Source organism: Electrophorus electricus, chromosome 7 (assembly GCF_041902795.1).
Source record: "Electrophorus electricus isolate QZ-2024a chromosome 7, ASM4190279v1, whole genome shotgun sequence".
Taxonomy (NCBI): Eukaryota; Metazoa; Chordata; class Actinopteri; order Gymnotiformes; family Gymnotidae; genus Electrophorus; species Electrophorus electricus.
The window spans coordinates 8,559,165-8,581,357 of record NC_137503.1 but is presented as its reverse complement, the minus strand read 5'-3'; the positions used below and the strand labels follow the sequence as shown (position 1 = coordinate 8,581,357).

General features: G+C 40.5%; 1 protein-coding gene and 1 long non-coding RNA gene across 3 annotated transcripts; one reads left to right on the top strand and one right to left on the bottom strand.

Moving 5' to 3' along the window:
* Positions 1–480: 480 nt before the first annotated feature.
* On the bottom strand, positions 481–20,835 carry slc4a8 (solute carrier family 4 member 8). Of its 2 annotated transcripts, none has more exons than XM_027007892.3 (25): positions 20,444–20,835; positions 14,035–14,116; positions 13,709–13,867; positions 13,175–13,310; positions 12,766–12,926; positions 11,633–11,821; positions 11,409–11,497; positions 10,465–10,622; positions 10,297–10,384; positions 9,705–9,851; positions 9,150–9,250; positions 7,631–7,805; positions 7,313–7,446; positions 6,648–6,893; positions 6,372–6,477; positions 5,781–5,942; positions 5,494–5,607; positions 5,238–5,399; positions 4,763–5,014; positions 4,581–4,649; positions 4,282–4,455; positions 4,022–4,153; positions 3,758–3,876; positions 3,396–3,504; positions 481–3,086 (listed from the first exon to the last, which is right to left on the bottom strand). In XM_027007892.3, the coding sequence occupies exons 1-25, from the start codon at positions 20,486–20,488 to the stop codon at positions 3,075–3,077; spliced, it is 3,321 nt and encodes a 1,106-aa protein (XP_026863693.2). In that variant the 5' UTR covers positions 20,489–20,835; the 3' UTR covers positions 481–3,074. The 2 variants fall into 2 exon arrangements, with proteins under 2 accessions (XP_026863693.2, XP_026863692.2); XM_027007891.3 differs by having other exon boundaries at positions 3,758–3,879; positions 20,444–20,832.
* LOC113576027 (uncharacterized) lies at positions 7,768–9,144 on the top strand. Its single transcript, XR_003410457.3, has 3 exons — positions 7,768–7,826; positions 7,996–8,064; positions 8,271–9,144. It is a non-coding gene; the product is annotated as an uncharacterized LOC113576027 (long non-coding RNA).
* Positions 20,836–22,193: the final 1,358 nt, after the last annotated feature.

Below are 22,193 nucleotides of genomic sequence, written 5' to 3'. Positions count from 1 at the left end.
AAAAAAAGGGAACTAAATTGTGGTATGACAAAGAAGACTCTTGATATACATCCAACATTTTACTAAGATGCCCCTAATGCATGAAAAAAAAAGATAGTAGTAGTTATTCTGATAAGGCTGTTTTATGTAAGGTACTACAGTAGTGTTTTTCTCTAGTGTCTTACACAGCATTGTGCCAAATGGTAAGGACTGCCCCATCAGTATAATTAGGGTAATCAAGCTTGATCTCAATCCAAAAGCTAAATCCAAAACTAAGATGTTTTCTTGCAGCTGAATCTGGAATTCACCCACATAACCTTTAGAGTTTTACAAAACTCATAAAAACTTAGTGTCTAGCACTAAGAATATCAATTAATGCTTTTTGGTCAGTATATTGTATTTGCCTGTGATCCAAAACCAGCCCACATGAACACAGGAAACATTTATGGACATTTTAGGCTATTTGATTCTTAAGTCAAATAAGTGCTTATTCATTAAGTGTTTATTTGTAAGTAAAAAAGTGTTTATTCATTGCAGACTGTATATCCAACCAAACATGTTCCAAGTGTCATTACACCTGTTTCCATAGCAGCACAGACACATTGTTCTTGCTATACCTTTGATTCACTTTCCTTACCTTTTCTATTACTGTTTCTATTATAGTAATGGACTCTGTACACTTCATATCATCTTTTCTCTGTGAGCAGAAGAACACACACTGGTGCTGATGGTTTGACCAACTACTTGAAAACAGAAAAGCCTGGGATATTTTAACACACAGCTTGGTCAGACACATTTATTAGGCTTCCAATATCAAATATTCTTCAAATATCAAATTAGGTAAGCTAGAATTTTAGTTATTAACACTAAACTGATTTTTATGTTTTAATGAACAATCAATAACTGTGGATAGTATTGCAGCCATGTTGAACAGGTTATTAAATTTGGGGTATATTGGGTTTTCAACAATAACCAGTAACAGTAATAGAATGCACATTCATGGAAAAACAAATAAGCACTTATTTACATATATTACCATAGTGAAATCACTACGTTACATAATCATTTCTTTGGCCAAAATAACATATCTCCTTATTTAACGAGACACAGACATCTATAATGTCCATCAGTATTTTGAAGTTAATATACCAACAGTTAATTGAACAAAGGTAATTAATATTATAGTGATCATAGCACAGCAATAACATATGATTCAGGAAATCTGAATCAGGTTGAAGTACATCTATACGTCCTAGATGTGAGGAACACTGATGCAATATTAATAACCTTTTAGGAAGTTTTAAGACATTCCTTATGAACATTCCTTAAATGCATTGACATTCCAGTTCTGATATTCCCAGTTGACATTTTTAGGGAAATCTGATGCCAGTAATCATTTTATGCATTCTTTATAACTGTAAGGAAAATATCTTTGTTATCCATTCATGCTAACCTTTCCATTCTTCACTGCATCCAATGAGCCGCTATTACAATATATACAAAAATAAATTTTACGAAATAAATGAAAATACACAATCATACACTCAGAAATATATTTTTTAGAAAATCATATTGACTATATTGTGTATTGATTATACACAAAGTGCAGCTACAAATAAAGATTTGTTTTATGTGGTTAAAATTGCAATGGTAAAAGTGGCTTAAGTGGCACCAGTTTTTAAAAAATATAGTACAATAAATAAATAAATAAATAAATAAATAAATGAGGACGAGGCTATGATAGAGACGGAGGGAAGTTGTAAAGGGGCATGTACTTTAAAGGTACATTCTGAGATTACAAAAAACAAGTGACCCTGCCACCCGTTTTGCTATCAAGTTGAAGGAAAGAGTTAAATGTATGCTATACCTTCTCATAGCAGATGTAAAAAGAAGTTGTGAGTAACCTGAAAAGACTGTCATTTCATGCTCTACTAGCACAAATTACAATATTCTTGTTTGTAAACAAGAGAATCAAAATCTCCCATATACTGGGTCCTTAAGGGGTAAGAATGTTGCTATAACCTTTAAAGTATCCTAACGAAAACTATCTTAAATGTTCTGTACACATATAACAAAAATGGCTTTTAAAATTGCAGTGTGTGGCTTTAAATGAAGGCCCAGTTGTAATGCCCTGAGGAGACTTTCTCTTTATGTGTCATTATTTAGTGCTTAAACAGACTTAACAGTAAAGACTTATCTGCATGGAATTGTACCTGTCTGGCACTAACTCACACAGTGCTTGTTATGGGGTGCTCTTGCAAAAGAGGGTGAAGTTTAAAATGGTGACCATTACCCAATTCACCCAATACTCCGTGCATGGCGGATCCTTTCCATTATTGTTCCCTTGGCTTTTATTGCTCCTTTTTAACATGGTCCCGACTCAAAATGTTCACTCAGAATGGAGAGGTTCTGCACTGGTCCTTATTACACACACTGGCAATGCTAATCGGCTATGATTGACAAGTCTGAACACATGCTGACTCTAAACTCCCTGTTAACGCCCAGTAAATAATTAATAAACAGATTAAATAATTATTAACATTTGGACATTTTGAATCTTCAGACACACTATAAGTTTCAGATTTGAAATGATTATTCCAATCATTCACTCAGCTACAGCACATATTAAGACACACAACTCTTAATATTGAGGTTACTATTGTTTTTTTGACAATGTACCACAACAGATGTATATGGTATGCATGTTCAATAGCAGCTAATATAATTTTTACAGCTCTATTCATTGTATTTTTCTACAAATCATTAATATGCCACCATAAAATTAAACATACATATATGACAAAGTACAGTGACATTATAGGCCATGTTTGCTAAATTAAAACAGACCAGTGAAACATGTATTAAAAATAACCTGATTTGGGCAAGAGAAGTATATCCCTTTACACACATGTACATATACATACATACATACACACACACACACACACACTAAACCCACAAAAATGTACATTCACACCTCATGGCTAAGACAACTGATGATATATTGTTTCTGTCTATGCATGTGTTTGAGAGAGAGAGTCTGTTTGACAGTGGTATCAAACGGTTACAGAACTCACAGGTCTGATAAGTCCACTTCATTGGGAATCCTGTGAAACAAAATCACACACACACACACACACACACACACACACACACACACACACACACATGAATATAAAACAGAAGAAAGGGAGGAAAAACACAGCATAATTGATTTTAAATAAAAGGACACAACCAAACTAAACTCAGACTCAACACCATTATAATAACGGTGATTTCTAATGCCAGGCTGGAAGTGGGGTGACAGAAGACAAGAGAGTGAAATGTTCATAAGGCAAACACAATGTATTGTAAGTCATGATGCATGGAGTGGTGTGTGTTTTCATGTGTGTGACGGGGATTCTTTGCATCCTTGCCTTTTTGTTCCTGGCTGAATTCTCTGTGTCCTTATGGCTGGAACTAAGTGATTTCCACACAGTAGTTTTAGACATTTCATCAGAGATGTTAATGTCAGATGGGTCAGTTCTGGGAGCATAGAAGGGAGCAGAGGAGTTAGGATTAGGCAAGCTCAGGGTGTTAATGGTGGTCTCTCTCTCTCTCTCTCTCTCTCTCTCTCTCTCTCTCTCTCTCTCTCTCTCTCTCTCTCTCTCTCTCTCTCTCTCTCTCTCTCTCTCTCTCTCTCTCTCTCTCTCTCTCTCTCTCTCTCTCTGTGTGTGTGTGTGTGTGTGTGTGTGTGTGTGTGTGTGTGTGTGTGAGAAAAAAAAAGGGAGACTATTACCTAAGGTCTGTTGTTGTAGATGGTGAATGCAGTAGTTTCCTACTCTCCATTGGGATTCCCTCCTCCGTGTTCTTGTCACCTCCTTTCTTGGGTACATCAACTAGCATCTCCTGTGACTCCTGCTACACAGACATACCCATATACTTTATCTTTCCATCCATCTATTGTATCAGAAAGGAACAGTAAAATCCACTTAACCCCTACTGGTTTGACGATAGCTGTGCATTAAAGTTCGCTAGGTGCCTGTGTGATTGACTGTAGTACCTCAGATGCCTTTTTTGATGCATCATCTAGCTTCTTCTTTTTGCTCTCAGGCATGAGGTCATCGAGGTAACTGAGTTCCCGTTTGGTAAAGCAGAAATCCAGCAGCTTACGGATGAACACTAATGCCAGCACCTGCAGATCCATAACGCACAGTCAGCACCCATGCGCTCACCATTGACTGCACAGTAAGCTTCAGGAAGAAAAGTACAAAATTGAACTAATAAATGGAACATTGTCTTCCATGATACTGAGAGTCGTACCATCATAGGGAAGATTATGGCAGCGGGTGAAGTCTTGATGAGCCACAACAGTGCGAGGCAGGTGAGCTGGGTGAGAGTGAACAGGTGGACCTTCCTCAGCGGAACATGACGCAGGTATATAAAATCAGGCTGGTGCTTTGCTGGCATGCCAAACAGCTTCAGACGGTCAAAGAACTGTGTGAGAGAAAAGTTACGAGAGAGAAACCTACTTGTTCGGTACCTGTTAGACATACAGTATCTGTTAGTGTTTCAGTGTGGGAAGTGTACTGTGTGTGCAGTGTGCAAGGGAACATCTCTACCTGAATGCCTTTCAGAGAGGAGGCACCCATATAGAGGAAAACGCCATACAACACTGGCATAGGGATGAACTGGGGAAACAGAGGAGGCATGATAACCTTTAAAATAAAATTCACAGAGCACACAAAGGTTTCTTGTAAAAACACGCCAAGATGCATGCGTGCGTGTGTGTGTTTACGCGCACCTGTAAAGCACCAGTCATGAACACTGAGCAGCCCATGAGCAGAAAAATGACCAGACCAGTCAGCCTCTGTTCTCTGATTCCCAGGAAGCGAGGCTGCTCCCCGGGGGCAGAGCTCTCCGATTCCAGCTTCAGGCTGTTCACGTGTGAGATTGACAACACGGTCGCTGCGACAAACCATGGCAACCCCATCACAGAACACACAGCCAGCATCACCCCCACCATCAGTAGGTCTAAGTGGTACCCACAGCCCTTCTACAGAGAAGGAACATACACAAACAAACACTTGGATTACATATGGGCTCACAAAACAGACACACATAGGCCTCATAAACGCTATGTAGGATAAAATGAAATGCCAATGAGTCATCTTTAATTTACAAACATACCAAACACCAAAGAAATAAATCACATACACACCAACTTTGAACTAAGACAAACAAGGTCAGTTTTAACACACTCATGTTGACTCTCTTACCAGCAATTTGTGCTCTTTGCGGTTGATGATGACGGCAGTGATCTGCTGGTCCATGAAGATGAGGATAGTGCAGAGCAGAGCCGGGACAGGAGCTGCCAGCACCGTCCACCATGGGTTGCGACCGATCGGGTTCATCAGCCAGCCACGGTCGTCCCGTGTAGGCTACCACAAATAACAAGGAACACATGATTATTTACATATTTGGAGAGTGTATTTATTTGTAGAAATGTTAATACTGTTTCAGGGGGACTGCTACCTTAAATTTGTTGGGCACTTGTAGTTTCTGTGATGGAATTCCGATGGCATAGTCAATCAGAACCATGAGAACGATGGTGAGGAAGACAGCGAAGTCACTGATCATAGAACGCACCTTCTCACACACACACACACACACACACACACACACACACACACACACACACACACACACACCAACACACCAACAACTCTGAAATGCGCAAAATATTTAGAGTGCACTTATCCATGTCAATCTGTGAATTTTCTGTGTGCACGTCTGGATCCCAGGTGTATTTGCATATTTACCCGAGTTGGAAAATATCTGCTGGTCTTCAACTGCTTCAGAAAACCTGACAGGAAGAAGGTGGCAAAGAAGAGGATTGCCGACCAGAACAGAACATCAGGGGTGTAGGGGCCGTGGAGTCCACAAGCCGTCCCAACAAACTGTCCGTGGAGATCTAAACACTCCTACACACACACACACACACACACACACACACACACACACACACACACACACACACACACACACACACACACACACCAGCTGAGTGTGTTGGCAGCAGAGGTGCTGAGGCAGCGCTATAAAGAGGATTAGCTCTGAATGTGCTGAGCCTGAAACAGTGAGACGATGCTACACTATGCGGTAGGACTCAGGGCCTTCCTCTTGCTTCTGTCTGAACACAAAAGCCACTCAAGGTCTAATGTTCCATGTAATGACAGTTGGAACTCGCCACTAATCATCATCATCCTGTGGTTAAGGAAGCATTCCATGGTTGCAATATGGTTGGCCAGGCTGTAGATGCTTTCAAGTGCATGTTTTCTGCTGCTTTGCTTCTCTGGTTGCACAGAGGACTTTTACTCTGTGTGCAGTGTGATGGAGTGAGGCTCTCTTGCCTTTACAGTGAGGTTGCTCCAGGGCACTGCTGAAACTGTGATGTTCCTCTGATCCCACAGCTCCAGAGTCTTATTACTGGGGTTGTCAGGCTTTGCACACTTACAGCTGAGGACATACACCCGAGAACAGTATAAGTGACTGTCATATGTGTTTGTGGGTGTGTTCAATAACCTAATATCTGTATTTGTCATTTTAAGTACACTTTATATAGATGTCTTTGTTAGGAATATACATGTGAGCGTGTGTTGTGTGTTTGAGTGTGTGTAGGTGCTCACTAGGTGAGTGTGAGTTTATCTAGGTCGTTGTGTTTGTTGATGGGGTAGAGTTCTCCCAGATGCACGAGTTTCTCCAGTGCCTCGTAGATGAAGATGAGGCAGATGAGGGAAGCGAAGGCCTCCTCCGTGAAGCGGGTGATGTAACAAACCAGAGAGCTGGCATCCGTGGCAACCAGGATCAAACACAGGAAGGCTGTCCATAGGCCGATACAGGTGCGGAGAGAGAGGTAGGACAGGTCATAGTCTCTGCAGAGAGAGCAAGAGAGACAGAGACATGCCACACCATAGACGATTTCTATTATAAGGATCTGTCAGTTTCTGAAAACACACCTGCTGTTGGCTAGATATTTTTGTGTGGTAAACAACTCACTACCCACACGGACACTGACACCTCTGTGCTGAGCTTGATACACTCATACTATTGCAACACCCACTAGCATGCTGCTACCATGTCAAGTGTCACTGCTGTGCTCAGACAGGTCTGTAACCTAAAGAATATCCATTTAACAGTGATCCTGTGGTTAGAAGCTAACAAGTAATGAACAGGTAGGGTAAAATGATAAAATGTTCTTAACAACAGAAGATGGCTACATTCTGCGGTAGTACACCCATAACGTTCATCTATAAGTCACTGTCAGATTAGATTGGTTTAGATTGTTACTGACTTGCAAAACTTGAACAGGATTTTCTCAAACACCAGAACAGGTCCTGTGCTGCCCAGAATGGTGAGAGGCTGCCCGGCAAATAGAGAGTATGCCATACCAGTCATGGAAGCTCCTAACAAGGACTCAATAGCACTCTTACAGGGAAAGAAGGAGCAAAAGACACAGAGAAGCATCCTCCGTCAGTTCGGCTGAGCTCTCGTTAGGTAGGAGCCATTATGGTTTAATCAGTGTATGGAAGAAGTGTGTGTGTGTGTGTGTGTGTGTGTGTGTGTGTGTGTGTGTGTGTGTGTGTGTGTGTATGCGTAGGGGGGTCCTTACAATGTGTCCCTGTGTGGCCTCACCCAGAAGTCCTCCAAATGTGATTACAGGAGACATGCAGGCACAGTAGAGGAAGAGGAATGATGCCACGCACTGCAAACTTAGACCGTCCTTGAAATCACTCACGTAAAATGGAGCTTTGCGCTTCACGTCCAGAATCAAGCCCCCAAACAGCCTATATTCACACAGAGACTGAGTGAGTAAATGCCATGTATGGTGAGGGTGAAGTTTCAGTTTTTTTACAATCGTTCTCACAATTGTCTCAATATCATATCCACTTTTTCAAAACATAAAACATTTACCATTTCAATACACTAAACTGTCTGTTGAACTAAACTGTATATTTTTGCATGTCTTTGATACAGATGGCATTTAATTACCACTTCTTCCAAAATTCATGAATCCCTCTCTGCCAGTGTTGTCCATGATCAAAGGTCTGTACTACTACAGCACATTTTGCATCCATTTACATACTCTGCTCAAAGCTATTTTCAGTTCAAAGCCGAACAAAATTCTGATCACTGTGGATGAAAATATGTTGCATTTTGACAGACAAATTAAAATAGACACTTGAAATAAGTAAGACAGATAATTCTGATTTTAGCAGAATGTTTATTCAGTATATTTTTGTTGTTTGCAGCCTTGTTACCATCGATACAAAAGTGGTCATACATGCACTGAGATGTAGGGAAAATATAGATGTTGTCACTGAAGATATTTTTCCACTATTACTGCAGTACATGTACTGCTGGAACAACTGACTCTCAGTTTGGCTGATCTGATGAGTTTTTTGCTTATGCCCTGTTAGCATACCACACCATTCAGGGTGATGTTGATGAAAATCTATGGCCAAATTCAGTGGACAGGATGGATGGACCAGGCCAACAGTAGACATCTGATACTGATAGGAAGACAAATATGTGTTAATTATTGTAGCTATATAGTGAAAATATTGATTTGGTATTACAGTACTTTGTTATTGATAGTATGTATATTTCTTTTGCACTGGCAATATACTGTATTTTGCAAACAAATTGCAAATACAGCAAACCCACTGAAGAATAGTGGGTCAGTCATGGTATCTATTGTGAAAGGTAAGCCAACAGATCAAACATTTCTTTAGCTGGCTTGAAATATTTGTGAATGCAGAAATAGAGAAAAGGGAAACACATAGTATATGTATTTGCAGTGTTACACGTTGTCTGTATTTTTAAGCTCATTGTACATTGAGAGACAAAGTAGTCTTGTGGGAGAAAGCATGTCATAGTTATGACAGCATGAGTCACTTTTGAATGAAATATGAAGTGTTTTGGTGGTTGATGTGCATTTTGCTCCAAATGTTAACTGAGTTCCATGTTTTAAAAGCATACTGTGTGAAGGAGTTTTGAAGAAGTGGACATGATATTGTGACAAGTCTAAAAACAATTGTAAAAAAAACTGTAAATTAAGGTAATTAATGATATCAGTACCCATCCATACATCCACGTGTATGACGGTACATGAATGTAATCATAAACACCTCCCAGTTCGTTGTAGCTCTGGTCCATGATGTTCCCCATGTGTCTCCTCCTCCACTGGTACTACTGTCCCGTTGGGCACTCCTGGCATCTTCCTTTTCTCCTGAACCATTCACAGGCATGAGCTAATTACCATCGACAATAAATAAATAAATGAATAGATAAATAGATAAATGTTATATATATATGTGTGTGTGTGTGTGTGTGTGTGTGTGTGTGTGTGTGTGTGTGTGTGTGTGTGTGTGTGTGAGAGAGAGAGATTCTGAACAGAACTCAATAAGGAAGCAAAATGTGTTATGAAATGCACCTTGCATGGAAATAAGCATTTATCGGTGGTTATGGAACTATAGCTGTGCATGAGAAACTACAGGTGGATGACCTTTCTAAGAGAAATACAGAAAACTAGGTTAAACTAGACCAATGCTTACAAAGTTTACAGGTACCTTCTCTTTAACCTCAAAAAGAAGATGAAAGTAAAATACTGCTTTAGATGCTTATGTCAGATATGTGTGTGTGTGTGTGTGTGTGTGTGTGTGTATACACACACGTGTTCGCACCTGTGATGGGACAGTCTTGGGTGGCTCAATGCGGATAGACGGGTCCCATTCCCCTGGAGGCAAAACAGTCACCTGGTCCAAAAACTCATCGATGCCAGCCAGCAGATCATTCCTGTCCTTTGCCTTATATGCTACGTCATGAAAAATCTAACAAAGGGAAAGAATGGAAAAGAAATAATAAATATGAATTAAATATTACAGATACAGATGCTGCTCCTGTACCACTAGCCTGTACGCATGAAGTATTTGTGTATCTACGGTACTAACACTCTAGCTTCTCATTTCTGTATTACCACTGTATCTAATCAGTACTGTACCACTGTACTTCATCATTACTGTAACACTGTAACTCCTCAATACTGTACTACCACTGTACTTCATCATTACTGTAACACTAACTCCTCAATACTGTACTACCACTGTACTTCATTACTGTACTACCACTGTACTTCATTACTGTAACACTAACTCCTCAATACTGTACTACCACTGTACATCATTACTGTAATACTGTAACTCTAATACTGTACTACCACTGTACTTCATCAGTACAGAACTCCCACTGCATTTTATCAGTACTGTACCACTGTACCTCATCCGTCATAATGGTTGCCATGGATCGGCCAATCTCATGATATTGCTGAGCTTTACCATCCGGTCCAAGCAGAATGAACATGAACCTACAGAGCAAACAGTTAGATCAGGCATAGTTTCGGTATTCTATGTGACTATGGACCCATGCACACACATGCTGTATTACCTGGTGGGTATGGGTACTTCAGTGAGTCCTGTCAGCAGGACAGCAGGAGAAAGGCGGACAAACGCCACAATGGGTTTCTCAAGAAAGTCGAGCTCTCCCACCAGCACGTTGGAGGCCTCAGCACCAGTAGGGATCTTCTTCATGAAGTGAGTGTCCACCTGAGGAGACGCAGAGCCTGTGATCTTTGCTAATGCCATGTGGCCTGCCTCTGGGCATCAAAGGGCAGAGCTGCAGGACTCTAATTGGATTATCTCTGCCTCTGTCCTTCCGAGAGCTGCCTCCAAGGAGCATGTCTGGCTCCCATCAACCCACCACCTCCTGTGCCTCCAGTCCATACAAACAGCCTACAAACAAGCTGCACTGCCTGGACTAATCACCAGGGGGTGTTGTGTGGGAGAATGTTCATGAATGACAGGTTTGCATGATTTTATTTGTGTGTATGTGTGACCTCAGTCAATAGCATCGCTGCGTGCAGTGGGCAAACTAGAAATGCAATTCACTCAGTTTACTCTAATGTGGTGGCTCCCTCTCACAATCTCCTTTACTCTGCTTGCCTCTTTTACTCACTTTACTTTCTTCGCTCATCACATTCTCTGTCTCTCCTAAATTTATTTGCGTTTACACCCCTGCTGTTTCAGTTGCCTAGGAGGCAATTTATGACATTGCTTAGTGTGAAAGAGTGACTATTTGTGAGGGCTCGTGTTTCTTTGTCTTTGCATGTCTGTTTCATTTTACCTGGGAGAGGAGTTAAATCTGTGATTATACCAAACTGCCACCATAGTAGCCTGTAGCAACTGGGACTTATGGACAATTGGAAACCAAACACTTCTTTAACAGTGAGTGACCTACACCATCTGCAGAGTTTACACATTGCCCAGCAGTGTTCTTATCTCACATATACACAGCCTCTCTTTCTCTCTCTCTCTCTCTCTCTGCTCTGGTACCTTACTGAGGTCCACTTGACTATTCTCCGGCCCTGCCCCGTTTTTCACCTCAATGTTTGGAGGAGGAGGCTGAGGAGAAGTAGCTGGCCCTGACAGGCAAGAAAAAAAGACAGCCATAAAGAAGAGAAAACGTGATAGTCCATTTGAAGGCCACATATCACATGTATATTGCTTTTCCCACATGCAGCTTTGTGAGAGGAGGTGTAGTATGCATATTGTCTCACCACTCTTTTCTAGGCAGTGTGGTTCACTTTGCTTTCTGCCTGAGTCAGTGAGGGATTTGACCATGGGCAGCAGGTTGGACCGCTTCTTATCACTCTGATGGTGATGCCTCTTCAATAGTGCCTCTCGAACCTTCACCCTCACGCTCTCGTCCAGCTCATGAGCTGCTTCCTGATGGTCCAGCACCATGTCTGGACAGACACGTACACACACAGACACCCAACTGCATAGTTGTGATAGGGAACTACAGAGAATATTAGTCATTTTAATCTGAAGGCTACAAAATGAACAGTGATTCTAGAAACCACTTTCAAGTTGGCTGGAAAATTCCATAATACTATTATTGTAATACATTTCATATTACTTCACACTGTTCACCAACTACTGACTACTAATTAACTATCCCTAAATAGTGAATGTTACATTTCTCAAGAACACAAGAAAATGGGCTTGAGCCTTTTTACAAGTAATCGGTTATATGTCTTTTAGCTGTATAGCTGTAACTTCTAGCAGATTATTTTTCTTCTCCATATTCTTTTCCTCCTCTGTTTTGTCAGTCCTGCAGTCCCTCAGGAGCTGAGGCAGCAGGTCTCTCCTCCTCCTCCTCTCAATTCCTGCAAATCTCGGGCTTTCCGGCCCTCCTTCTTTTGAGACATAATCCATCTCCTCCCTTGTCCCCCCATTTTCTGCTCCTGAGCTGAACTCTGCTTGGTGAGCATAAACAGGCTCCGGTTATTCTTATTATCTCCCATTTTTAGCTTTTCCTATTTTACCCAACTCATCCTCATTTTTTTTCCCTAAAGATGATATAACAGTTATGCCACCTGTTCATCAGAGTGTGTCTCGTGTGTGTCAATCAAATGTGTAGGGGACTATGTTCACATAAGCATGGTGTGTGAAGCGTGGTTCTGACATTTCTGATGTACTATGAGGCCCACACACTCCTGTCTATCAGTCCCTGTGCCTTGACCATAATGAAACTATCAGTATAGATGTCCTTACAACTGTTTGCCCTCCACTTCCTAAAACAGCAAGCAGCCACTCTGTACTTGTGCATGTGGGTTTGCACAACCTAAGGCTACTCTATTTATGGTATGAGTCCTTTGACCTGTGACCCTGGTACTCATGGACCAACCTGCAATCTCCTCAATGCAGGTGGCCCTCATGTCGAGCAGGACGGTTCCACTGATGAGGCAGCTGCGGAGCTCGAACAGGCTGTGCAGAGACAGTGTGGCCACGTAGGGCTTACTCCACCTCTCTCCTCCGTCTTCCACATCCTCCTCGAACTTCAACCACCTGGTTGCACAGAGTAGGTGATACTTTATTCTACAGACACTGGTCAAAGGCAAAGACAGTTTTTCAAAGACTTTGACCAGAAAACATTAATTATGCAGCATTTGGGAAGTGTTATTCAGTTCCCAGTGCACTGAGAAAAGAATCCCTTCAAAATGCCAGACTGACAGTGATATGTGGGCCCACAATAAGCTTGTGAAAATATTCTCACTATGTTACTGAGTGGCTCTCTTTTGACCCTGTACACATACCTGGCAGTTTCCTTCCACTCTGCATCTTTGCCGTCTTTAACACAAATCTCATCAAGCTCCGTGAAGAGGTCATGGGCCATGTGCTCTTCATCCTCCTCAGTGCCCAAAATGAACTGCACTCTTTGGGATGGAGTGTCTGTGAGGTAGAGAAAGAGAAGAGAGAGACAGCGAGCGAGCGAAAGAGAGGGAAGAGGGAGAGAAGGGACAATGGAGATAAACAAAGAACTTAGAATTATTTTTATATAATGTAAATATATTAAGAATGAATTAGATTATTTTCCATATAAGGTTAATTTCCTGTTACATAGTTACAGATTCAGTGTACAGTCTCCTGTTATCCCAGATCTATTAGTAAGTATGAAAAACAAAAAAGTGTAAAGTACTTTACCAAGTACACGTGCACTAATGGAACACTTGCCAAGTACTTTCTTTGCCACTTTTTTTGTTACAGAGTGGATGCTTCCAGTGAGCTCTCCACTGCACCGTGTGTGTGTGTGTGTGTGTGTGTGTGTGTGTGTGAGTGCGCCTGCTCACCATGTGAGGCAGTAGTAATGCTCTCTGTGGCCTCCTCCTCTGCCGCATGGCTTGTTCTCCCCCTCTCTCTTTTGCGATGTTTGGAGCTGTGAGCTCTGTGATGGCGGTGAGACTGTCTGCCCAGCGGCATCCTCACCCCAACAAACAGAGTCCTGTGACCTGAGAGCAGAGAACAGACATTCAGGATTCACACATTATTATCCAGTCACTCATTGTGCCAAGGGGCAAACAATATCATGAAATTTCAGTGCTAGAAGCTTGATTTTGATGCCTTGAGCATCATCCCACTTTCGTGTGTGTGTGTTTGAGTGTTTGTTTACACTCACCCTCCAACTCTTCTTTCTCATAGTGAATGTTCAGGACTGAGCTTGTGCCACCTTGATCCACAACTGCCTCCTCATCTGGCCTCTAGGCATGCCACATACACATACACACACCCATACACACACATGCATACATAAGCATGCACACAAACACACACACACACACACCCCATACGTATACACTCATGCGCACACACACACACACACATTATAGTATAACATACATCAACTACAAAAGCCTTTTATTGACTGTTCTAGTAAAATATGATTCCTTGATTTACTCACTCTGCCACATACTGCAGTTTTCACCAGAACACAAACCTAATCATTAATCTTCATGCTCTCAAAAAAAGCTTGACAACAAATATGCATGGAGAGTTTTCTCTCGAGTCCCTGCGTGGAGCAGTAGGCAATGAGGTTGTATGCAGCGAGGGATCTTATCTCCATAGTTACCTTCCCAGTCACATGGGATCAGAATTCTCTGGTATGGGCTTGCTGAATTTAAGACCTATGCAGGTGCATGTGGGTTTGTTTGTTTAAGTGCTTCAGTTGGTGAAGGGAGTTATGAGTTATTAATGGGTAATGGGGGAAGGGACACTGACAGAGTAAATCTACCCCACACTCTCCCATTTCTTTCCTACTGAGGGTACACATTTCAAAGTATAAAATGTAACTAGAGAATGGAGGAACTCTTAAGTACAATAACAGGGAAAATATGTTTAACACAATGCCAACATAACCTACATGTAACAGTCATATTTCTCTGCAAAATGGCACTCACAAACTATCCAAGCAGAAGAGTATATAGTTTTATAGTTTATAGTGTTTGCAGAGAAGAGTTAGTAGAAAGCAAGAGCGTTGACCTTTACCTTCTGTACTGGATACCAGCAAAAAAGATGCCTTTTTTTTTTTTTTTACAACTAAGGTGAGACTTGCATCTTTAAACCTCTGTAGTGTAGGCATTGCATATTTATTTTAAAGGATCACTGAGTAATCAAGTTCATGGAATGTAGGCTTCTGAGTATGGGGCAGTGGCAGGACTTTGGGCTATCAGTAGGAAGGTTTTGGGTTTGAATCCAGATCCTGTCACACAGCCACAGTTGGGCCCTTGAGCCATGTCCTTAATTATCTTGGCTCCAGGGGTGCTGACCCCAGCTCAGAAGCTGGGATGTGCAGAAACAGTGTTTCATTTTACTGTACACGTGGATACACGACAAATAAAGGTATTCTATCTGGCCGAGATCTTCTTCTATTTTATTGGTAACCGAACAACTTTACCTTATGTTTCATCAAATAGTTATATGAGTATTATATGCAGTAAAATGCACACCAAGGTAAAACTGAAAGCTTTTGATTAATCTTTTTTTACTTGTTAAGTCACAAGGCTCTATATTCCAGCTTTTTCAATTACTTTGCACTTGTTATAGATGGATTGTTTATGAAGATATGCAAAGTATTGCGGCCACATACTCTATGCACAAAATGTAGCTTTGTAGTTTCCTGTTAATTTCCACCAAAGAACAACCAGCTTTATGCTCCACATCCTAACTCAGAGAAAATCTTCAAAATAACATTTGAACAATCATCGGTAAAGGATTAACAGGTGTCTTTACTCAGTCATTGGCATTGACTGCAGTTGTCTAGGGTACCGCAAGGAATACAGTGACAAGTAATAAGCAGAGTTAACACTGCAATGTGAACACCATTCTAATAAGTTATGAAAATACAAGCAATGTTATATTAACTATATTAAACTAAATGTCCTAGCTAGCTTTGTACTATCATTGCTTTCTTCCACTTTGCTTTGTATAATTTTGGTTCTGCCCAAAAGACCAAGATGGTTCCAACCATTTGCCACAGGTCATGGTGGATTATTTCAAAGGAAAAATGGCAAAATTCTTTAAAGCAACTGGATCAGCCTTACTTGTTTAAGATTTTTTGCAGGAGCGCTTATTACTAATAGTGATGACTTGTGAAAATTACTTCTGAAAAAGTATTTCCAACTTCAGCTGCAGGATCATGTTGGTCTACATTAATCATAGAATCTGCTTGTTTGTGCCAGGCATGAAAATGCTAACAGCACCATGTCCTAATGTTGGGTCTGTTGGGTCACACCTGTCCAGTTGGGTATGTTTTACTAGAATTCTGATGGTAATGATAATTGTCTTTAAATATCTGCCTGGAAACGGAGGAATTTACAACATGTGCTCTGGTTGTTACAGATCTGTTTCTCTCTCTCTCACACACACACACACACACACACACACACACACACACACATATATTTGAAACTTGCTTGTTCTCCTTGTTCATATGTGATAGACATGTGCTAAATGAAACTTGTTATTGACTCCTGACATTTCCTCTTTCCTTCATCTGTCTGTCTTGACCTGTAATGATCTGCTGTGTTGCTCTCAATTTGTACTCTGCTTCTCCTTTTCATATGAATGCACATTAATTAATAAAAGCAAGGAGCACTGGAGCTGGCCAGACTGCTCCTGTGTCACCAAATTACTGTGTGTGTGTGTGTGTGTGTGTGTGTGTGTGTCTGGGCTTGTTTCTAGAATATTTTCCATCGAGCTTGCACATTATTAGCCTCTTATGTTCCTTAATTTGGACTTTTATGGTTTTTGTTTTAACTTCAGGCATTTTAAGTTTACATATTTATTTTTATTCTATAGTTTTATATTATGCATATAACATGCTTTGTTAAGAATAGAAATGAGAAACACTCAAACAAAAGAGAAGAGAGTATAGTACGTGTGTGTGTGTGCAGACATCTGCATCACTGTCAGTCAGTCCATGAAACTGTTTTCTTCTTGCTTCCTCCTCCTCTCATGTCATCATAATATCCAAGGGCCATGTTCTCAAAGCCTCTCTCTCTGTCCCTCTTTCTTGGTAACACATTGCTTGAGTTTTGCTGGTTCTGACAACTGGCTCTGTCACTTTCAGACATGCAGCCTGTCTGAAGTGACTGCAGTGTTACACACACACACACACACACACACACACACACACAGACACACACTTGATGTAAGCTTGACTTTATTGATTACTACACATCTTTTACTAACTCACTGAAACTCCATATAAAAGGTGGAGCCCTAAACATGGAGCTCTACCGAGCTCTGCATGCTTGAGTGCCATCTACGACCAGGGTTGTTTGAGAGTCAACTAACAATAATGCTGTCTAAAATTAGCATCTACAAGGCAACATAAACCGAATCGGGCTGAGAGCACTCTCCTCTGAGAATCTGAGCTGCTTAACAATGCAATATACTAAGCTTGTCAAAAAGATGCAGTTATTGGCCTCACACACATTAGAGGAAGGCATGTGTGATGCTTCACTCTCCCAGATGATTACGCTATAAGGAATAGACCTCCAGCAAAGGGAACTGGCTACAACTACGAAAGACAGAAAGATGCTGTTGTAATTACAGCAGATCTCAGAGACACAGAGTCATGCAGTCATACTTCCTGCTCTAGGCAGAGTGACTCATTCACAATTTAATGACATAAATTCATCCCGATAGTCTCTCTCTCCCTGCATTTTCACCTGCCTCTTTTAGTTAGCCTTCTTTTATAAGACACAAACACATAAAGCAGCAAAAAAGGTAAAGGTACTGAGTCTTCAGTACTACAGGGACTACCGTAGTACATTCTTGCTTACTGTCAGTGTCTCTATACATAGCGAATTTAGTTATTGTTTTCATGATGCATCAAAGCTCATTTAAACAGAAACTGACCAATGTACATGTAAGAAAGCTGTTAACACACAATCCTTATGGCCATGGTGCAAGTATAACAGGAAGTGCATTCCCATTCACTGGAGTGCTGAAACAATAAAATACTGTGTAAATGTCAGGGTTATACTTTTTTTTGTTATACTTGTACTTTCATAGGCTCTCCTATGTCATTTACCCATCTTTAACCTCAGCTTCCTAAAACTATTTTAATATATTGCATGGTATAATTGCAACATGTCAATATGTAGCTAAAATATCATAGTATGAAATTTTGTCTATGATGGAGCCTCATAGGCTACTTCCACAGTGCAAACTTGTACACTGTACAGCTGTTCATATGTATTCTAACTCCTCTACCACTCCTGAACAACTGCCTATATTACCTCTTGTAGGTGGTCTGTTTCAATTGTGGCATTTTGAAAGTGGCATTTTGAAAAGTGGCATTTTGTCATTAAATAAGGCTAACTTCTCTTAGCAAGTAAAGACAGGACACATTTTATATATGTTCCTTTACTGTGAGAATGGCAGTGAATGGCTGACACTGGAGCAAACTCACTATTAGCAGTACTAATACTGTTACAAATTCACTTTAACTTATTGGCTTGCAGCTTGTGTGTGTGTGTGTGTGTGTGTGTCATGGGCATTTCTTAATATTCATCTCTAACTGAGTGCCTCATCACGTAATGGCCTTCACAATTTTCTTTAAAGCTGTGATGATGGTATGATGTTCATATCCATTAGTCCAACAGTAATTCTAAATACCCAAATCTTAGTTTACTGACTGTGCTTGCCCGCCAATGCAATAAGGGAGCGATTGGGCATCATCACTATGGCAACGCTGAAGCTGTCCTACTAAGCTTTGACACACTGGTTTTGTTAGTTGACCATTTCTAAAGAGTGCTAATTCACAACACAGTTTGCTTTCTTACATCTGCTAGTAAAGTGAACAGAATAAAAGCAAATGGTGCAAAGAGAGAGAAAAACATAAGTGTAAATTCAGAACATACTGAGGCAATCATACTGAAAGGCATGCAAACTGAACTAAACTAAACATACTCAGACAAACAGACAAGATTAAGAGGACATCACACAGACATTTTCAAATTGCCTTTAAACTGAAGAGAGACAGAATTTCTAATGCATGGAAAGTCCGTGGCAGGTAGTGAACTTCGCTAGTGAACTTCGCCTGTGCTCTGTTTTCTGAGCTGAATGCACACAACAGTGCCATCACACAATGATAAGTGGAAAAGCCAATGATTACAATTTCTCTGAAATAATAATGAGAAAACTGACACGTGTCTTCTCATTCCTACTATGGGAAGCCCATTTTACTTACTTTTGAGGTGTGTGTGTGTCTGTGTGTTTCTGTGCATCTGTGTTTGAGTGTGTACATCCATGTGTGCATATGAGGGGAAAAGAAGAGAGAGATACAGAGAGAAATGTCTTGTTTTCATTACTTACTAGATTCAGAATAAACAATAAATTGTGATGATTTTGCATAAATGCCCGAATCATTCTGTCAGCTCTTCATGGACAACATTTACAATATGTTTCTACAGATGACCAGATGTAATTTTGCTTTTCAGCTGCATTGTATTTGATTGGCTGCGGGACAGTCTCATAGACCTTATAGGTCAGTGAAATTAATCCTGTTGCAAACTGCATTCAAAATGCGTGACTATCACCACTGTCAAGTCGGTCAGTAATCACTTTCCTGCGCTTTTTAAGCATTGTTAGTGTGTTACTATTACCACAGTGGAGAGAACAGCAATAAATTAGAGGATGGCGTCAAGGTCATTTGAGGGCAACAGAGTAAATTAACTATAGACCTACACTTAACACACGTACCTGTATTTAATAGTCTAAATCACATGTAATGAGTAACATTTTTATATCTTAAAGCCTATGCACTGATATCTTAAAGCCTATGCACTGACCGTTGCTTGGAAACGATTTCCCTGTTTTTGAAGACGGTTTTTCTTAAATCGCCCAAATGTTATATTAAAACACACACTGTAAACAAAAATCCCATCATTTTAATATACTGTATAGACCGAGCGATGTCTCCATCTGGGCAGCAACACAAACACGCGAAAGAGATGTGGAAAATGAGCGAATGATTTGCCCTCTTTTGAAATGTGATCGCACTGCGAATACTACACGTGCCAACCCAGCACGCCGTGATCCTCTCACCATAATAAAAACACAGCATTGCGTACCACATTAGTAACGCAGGCCAAGCCGGTCCCTGGATGCTGGAAACGAGAGAATTATTACATGCCATGTTCTTCACTTTTAAAATTACACAAAAGGTACTAGTTGATAGCTTTTTCTGGCCACAAAGCAGACTGCGGATTGGCTGTGGCGCGCTATATGGTATTTCAGTGGAGAGAACATACAGTACCATTGATCCGATCCGTTCACGCTAAAGGGGCACCCGGATGTGTTCCTCTTCCTCAACAATTAAAAATGACAGACTTGCGTGTATTTTCGATTAAAATACTGAACAACAATCATATGTTAGCTGAAGGTTTATTTTAAACCAATATGGAATTAAAGGTTGCCACTTTGCCGCGTAGGGTGTTGTCTATAGCTGTTCCTTTTGTATAAAAGCATCATCAGCAAATGATGCACTGGGCACAACCCAGCCGATATTTTTCGCGTACCTGATAGCAAAGAACGCTGTCCTTGTCGCCGTTTTCTGCAGGCATTTTACTGCACCCAGTGGTATTCAGCCCTACAGCAGACTAAAGGTGCGCCGTCGGGGGCAAGGCGGCTTTGGGAGACAAGATGTAGTAAGGTGTCAATTCCTCATGTGAAACACCTGTTTGTTAGAGATAGCCATGGTGAGAGCAATGGCACTAAACCTAACGCCGAGACGTGTCTCCACTTCAGAACGGAGCATGAGCTCGCACTCCTCACCCTTCAGCGTAGCGCTGCAAATAGTTAGCGACTGTGCAGCGTCACAAGCTGCCCAGCCAATCAAATAGCCCCAAAGAGACCATTACTAAGAGCCTATCCCGTGTGGTTGAAGCACCAGAAGAAGCTTTACAGAAATCACTGGAGGTCTGTATGCTGCAAAAGACAGAATCTAAATATTAGTATAATAATATGAGGCTCCGCAGACCGTGGACATTAAGATGGTCCAAAAAACACCTTAATATGCGAATAATGAATGAAAATATTAACGCAAATTTAAAGTGTCTTAAAAGTGTCACAGGTTGCATACCTAGTACTGAAGCCGCAGGTGCAGTTAGTTTTCACAAAATTCTCTATTGTCGTGGAGGTGTTGTGGCTCTTTATTCAGGTGATTTTTCAGCAACCTGATACTTGTAGGCAACTGGTTATGTTCCGCTGCTCTGTGCCAAACCTAGTAGGATTCGTTGGTGCCACCCTGTGGAGGCTGTGAACCTGACCACTTACCTGTTCTTGGATTTTTTTAACCTGACAGAGCTCATAGTGCATATAACGCAAGGTGAAACATAACAGTTATTATGTGGCCATTAATAGAATCATAGAGTAATAGCGCATATAGCAAAAGTTAGTTAAAAAATGAATCAATCAATAAATCCACTATTATACAATACATTTTGCTGTGCCACAGGTGATCACGTGCTGTCAAGGCAAACAGCATCTTTACATTAATTCAATGTGGTTACTCACCTGGAATCTTCTTTGATTTGTCATTTCCATTGGCAATGCATTTTAATACTAATGGACACTGCATTAATGGCACTGCATTAATATCTGTTTGTATTGTGAGTTGTTGCTATAGCAGCAATGAAGGTAGGAAACCCAAAGAAAAAGAAGTGTAGTCTGAACTTTAAAACCCAATGGAATGAAAGTTATGATTTAAATATTTACTTTTTCTAATATAAACTGGTTCCTCCTCCTAGAAATTCAGAAGCACTTTGTTTGTAGTTATTGAATGACCTCTGAAACATCCTGTTTCTGTAGAAACCTTGTGTACTCTGTATATATAAATGTAGAGATATTCAAAATAGTAATGCACTGTCCATTAGTATTAAAATGCCTTGTCACTGGAAATGACAAATTCTTAATTTTGATGGTCTGAAGGCATTCCAATAAAACTCAACAAGCCTTCTCTTGGTTTTTCGAATATTAAGCTGATTACATCTCTTGCAAGTAAAGCATTAGATAACTCCAACAGTAATGTTTGAGGAAGAATGGATGATAACAATAGTAATGATTAATTATTAGTAATTATTAGTAATTATTGGCTGTGTTATTAAATATACATGTAGCACATCTACAATAGTTCTTTAGATCTTTGGAGGTCTCTGCACCATTCTGGACGATATTCAAATGTTCAACTTTAATATTAGCCACTATTTTATTTATAGGATAAGTCAGCATCAAAGTAATTCTGGTTGTCTTAACAGTAGATCATTTATA